Below are 2,348 nucleotides of genomic sequence, written 5' to 3'. Positions count from 1 at the left end.
ACTTCCCCGTATTTTACGCCTTTCCCGCACTAAACATCGATCCGCGTCACCTCCATCCAATCCATCTCAGCCGTACATAATAATAAAATCAACGGTCTCTATCTAGCAATCCCCCAGTCGATCAACACGCCACGTCACCGATCCGCATGCAGACACAGCTCCAAACAAACAACACCCGTCCATTCTAGACCCCGCGATGCACAAAAATCAACGGCTACGATCATTCCTCTCTCACACCCTTCGCGGCACGCGCCCCAAAATTCGAAAAACCAGAGCACTATATAAACAAACTTCACCATTTCCACCATTTCATCACACACAAAAATCCCCATTTCCCAAATTTCAGCCACACACTAAAATCTGGTGATCGGAAAATGGCTCGTACCAAGCAAACAGCTCGCAAGTCCACCGGCGGCAAGGCCCCTAGGAAGCAACTGGCAACAAAGGCAGCAAGGAAGTCTGCTCCGGCTACCGGAGGCGTGAAGAAGCCTCACCGTTTCAGGCCCGGAACGGTGGCTCTCCGTGAGATCAGGAAGTATCAGAAGAGTACGGAGCTCCTGATCAGGAAGTTGCCTTTCCAGCGCCTGGTCCGTGAGATTGCACAGGACTTCAAGACTGACCTCAGGTTCCAGAGCTCCGCTGTAGCGGCGCTTCAGGAGGCGGCTGAGGCTTACCTCGTTGGGCTTTTTGAGGACACTAACCTCTGCGCCATCCACGCCAAGAGAGTCACTATCATGCTCAAGGACATTCAGCTCGCAAGGCGCATTAGAGGCGAGCGCGCTTAAGGTCTGGATAGTTTAGGGTTTGTGTAGATAGTGGCAGTGTTTTAATGTGGTTCGTTTTGGAACTGTTATTTTGTAAGATCTTAGTGGTGTAAAATCTGTTTATCAATGGCAATGCTGCTTTCTTTATTGTTCGATTTTGAATTATTCATAGATATAATGTTGACTAAATGTTCCTATTATAATCATTATGTCCCAAATTCCTAGGCCAAGTCAAGGATTACCCCAGCTACGATGTTTATCCTAAGTAAAACATTTAATTTTAGCTCTAAAGACCGAAGTGTGATATATTTCTGGTCATACGAGTAAAGTGTGTAGATAAATACAATTTTTGTCGCTGGGTTCTGCGCGTGTTTATGGACAATGAGGCAAAATCTTTTATCGAGAAAATTCCCATAGTTCACTCTGTACTTCTGTTGGCTACTTAACGTTGTCTGAGGTTCCAATTTTATTATATTTTAGTTTATACGATCGAGTTTCGGATAGATGAAGTGTGTCAAAATGTTACCCGTTTTTGCAAAAATGACGGTGTTTCAAACTAATGTTGCCTGCAAAACGTTTGTAATCAAACATAAATACTTCGTTCGTTGTTTTCACTTCCACCTTTTTTTCTTCCTGAATGTCGCTGCTATATGGTTTCGTTTGTGTGGTTATAAATTTTGCGCAGCAAGACATCTGTGTCAGGACTCATTTGGACAATTGCCTCCTCGACTGCAAGTAAGTGGTTGTGCCTTTTGCAACTTTGGATTCTTTTTACAATCCTTCTAGTTTATCAACAAAGGGTCTAGCTAAGAAGGGCACAAGTATTTTTAAATTTATACTTATTTTTTAAATTGTCAATAATTAGTAATTATTTAAATTTTATTTTTTAAAAAATATAGAATTATCAATTATTAATTATAGTTGTTTAAAGTTGATTAGTTAAGAGTTATTTATCAATATTTTTCTTTTTTCATTGTAGTAATGGTTCTTCACTATATTCGTATTGAGTGTGGTTGGGTATCCTAAATGTTCTTAGTGTAGTTTATTGGGTTTCATTGTGTTTAAGTTAGGTTGGGATATTGTAGTCATGTTCAATTATAACCGAATGAAACACGGATAGGATAACCTGTTAATGAGTACTAACATAATTAATTGATAGGGATAGTGTTGAAATAAAAGGTGGTTATTTGTATTGATTTAGTGTTTTTTTTTTTTGTATAATTTGACGAAAAATTGATGTGTTTTGAACATTTGGGAAGTAATGATTTTTTAAATTTTTTTTGTAGATGGAAGAAATACGACATTATATTTCATCATCGGAAAGTTTTTGTAGGTTATCCTCTTGACCTGTTTTGCATTGGAGTAAGGAAGAAGTTCTCTATCATCTCGTAAGCTCAGTAGCTTAATGTGATTTTCAAAAGCAAACACCTCATCAAGGGGGAGCAACACAAGCAAGTGTATGAATCATCGAAGTAAATCCTTAAACATGACTTTAATGATTCACATAGAATTGTAAGAGGGGGGGGGGTGTTGACGTAGTACCTTGGCACAAGACGGACGTCCACCTTTCGTTGGATTGGGAGA

General features: G+C 39.6%; 1 protein-coding gene across 1 annotated transcript; it reads left to right on the top strand.

Annotated features, from left to right (window-relative positions):
• The first annotated feature begins 288 nt into the window (after positions 1–288).
• Positions 289–911, top strand: LOC112791521 (histone H3.2). The gene has a single exon (XM_025834381.3). The coding sequence runs from the start codon at positions 375–377 to the stop codon at positions 783–785; it is 411 nt and encodes a 136-aa protein (XP_025690166.1). The 5' UTR covers positions 289–374; the 3' UTR covers positions 786–911.
• The last annotated feature ends 1,437 nt before the right edge of the window (positions 912–2,348 follow it).

Source organism: Arachis hypogaea, chromosome 3, assembly GCF_003086295.3.
Source record: "Arachis hypogaea cultivar Tifrunner chromosome 3, arahy.Tifrunner.gnm2.J5K5, whole genome shotgun sequence".
NCBI lineage: Eukaryota > Viridiplantae > Streptophyta > Magnoliopsida > Fabales > Fabaceae > Arachis > Arachis hypogaea.
The sequence above is the reverse complement of the archived record's forward strand: the minus strand, read 5'-3'. Positions and strand labels throughout refer to the sequence as shown.

Coding starts and splice junctions, on each gene's coding strand:
- LOC112791521 (XM_025834381.3), top strand. CDS start 375: ATGGCTCGTACCAAGCAAACAGCTCGCAAGTCCACCGGCGGCAAGGCC.